Source organism: Corapipo altera, unplaced genomic scaffold, assembly GCF_003945725.1.
Source record: "Corapipo altera isolate COAL_440 unplaced genomic scaffold, ASM394572v1 310, whole genome shotgun sequence".
Taxonomy (NCBI): domain Eukaryota; kingdom Metazoa; phylum Chordata; class Aves; order Passeriformes; family Pipridae; genus Corapipo; species Corapipo altera.
This window is the reverse complement of record NW_020885096.1, coordinates 90,915-92,406: the sequence shown is the minus strand read 5'-3', so window position 1 is coordinate 92,406 and position 1,492 is coordinate 90,915. Positions and strand designations below refer to the sequence as shown.

The window sequence follows — 1,492 nt, the reverse complement described above, 5'->3', positions numbered from 1 at the left end:
GGGCGGCAGCTCTCGCTGGGCGCCGGAGCCCACCGGAGGCGGCGGGCGCGGGCCGGGGCCGCGGCGGCGGCGGGGCCCGGGGGCGGCGGCGGGATAGCGGCGAGTTGGCGGCGGCCCGAGCTCGCCGGAAAGTTGGTGCCGGTTGAGCCGGCGGCGCCCGCTCGCCATGCAGAGACCCGGCGGCCAGGGGACCGCCTTCTCCATCGATTCGCTCATCGGGACGCCGCCGCCGCGCTCCGGGCACCTGCTCTACACCGGGTACCCCATGTTCATGCCGTACCGGCCGCTGGTGCTGCCGCAGGCGCTGTCCCACGCCCCGCTGCAGTCGGGGCTGCCGCCGCTGGCCCCGCTCGCCTCCTTCGCCGGCCGCCTCACCAACACCTTCTGCGCCAGCCTGGGCCAGGCAGTGCCCTCCATGGTGGCGCTCACCACCGCCCTGCCCAGCTTCTCCGAGCCCCCCGACGGCTTCTACCCGCCCCAGGAGCTGCCCCCGCCGCGCGCCACCCCCGACGCCGGCTGCCGGCGAGCCGCCGAGGGCCTGGAGGCGGAGGAGCTGCCCCCGGGCCGCGACAAGGGGCCGCCCGAGCCGCCGCTGCACTTTCCGGACCCCTTCCCCGGCCTGGCAGGTAAGAGTGGCGCGGGCCCGCCCCGTCCGGCGGAGGGAGGCCGGCCAGCCTCTCCCGGACCCCCACAGCCCCGAGAGGACCCTGACCGGTCTCTCGCCGCCGCACCGGCGGCTCCTGGGGATGGCGGCCCCGCAGAGCCCGAGCTCGCCAGGACGGGAGCCACGGAGCCGCGGGCGCTGGGGGCCGGGGCGCAGCGGGCAGGACGGCGGGGTCGCTACGGCCTCGACGGCTGGACCTGCCCGCGGCTGCGCTCCCTGTCCGTCCCGTCGGGCCGAGACGGGAGGACAGGGACAGTTCCCTGCCGTCCCGGGCCGGCTCCACAGCGTCCGCAGCTTTTGCGGACTCTGCTCGCCTCGGCCGGGCCGTGGCGCAGAAGTTGGGGGAGAGCGGCCGGTCGGAGGGGCTGCCACCGGGTGCCATGGGCCGCCCGGCAGGACCAGAGCGGCCAGCGCGGCCCGGAGCCGCGGCCGGGCCGGCGGCGCGGAGCTCTCCGAGGTCCTGGCACCCGGCCCGGGGCGAGCGAGGCGGAAGGCGACGGGGCGCGGCACGGCACGGCCCGCAGGGCGGCCCGCAGCCCTCCCCGCCCGTCCCGATCCTGATCCCGGTCCCCGTTCGGGACCCGGTCCCGCTCGGCTCGGCGCGGGGCTGCCTCTTGTCCCCAGCACGATGCCGCGTTCGGGGCCGGTGCCTCCCGGCGTCGCCGTGTTGCGGCTACCGGCGCTCCAAGAGCCCTCCGAGCCCGTCCCACGGGGGCGGTGGCGGGGCAGGTCCCGCGCCGAGGCGGCCCCCGCAGCCTCACTCCCCTCCGTCCCGGCCGCCGTGCCCGCTGCTGTGCCCGCTGCTCTGCCCGCTGCTCTGCCCGCTGC

At 79.0% G+C, this 1,492-nt stretch overlaps 2 protein-coding genes across 2 annotated transcripts in view; both read left to right on the top strand.

Annotated features, from left to right (window-relative positions):
- Nucleotides 1–1,492, top strand: part of LOC113960216 (homeobox protein GBX-1-like) — a 7,997-nt gene that overhangs the window by 593 nt on the left and 5,912 nt on the right. The window contains 1 exon segment of the mRNA XM_027669647.1: nt 1–626. Coding sequence (XP_027525448.1) covers nt 1–626 — 626 coding nt within the window.
- Nucleotides 1–1,492, top strand: part of ASB10 (ankyrin repeat and SOCS box containing 10) — a 26,708-nt gene that overhangs the window by 20,042 nt on the left and 5,174 nt on the right. The gene's annotated exons all lie outside the window — the stretch shown is intronic.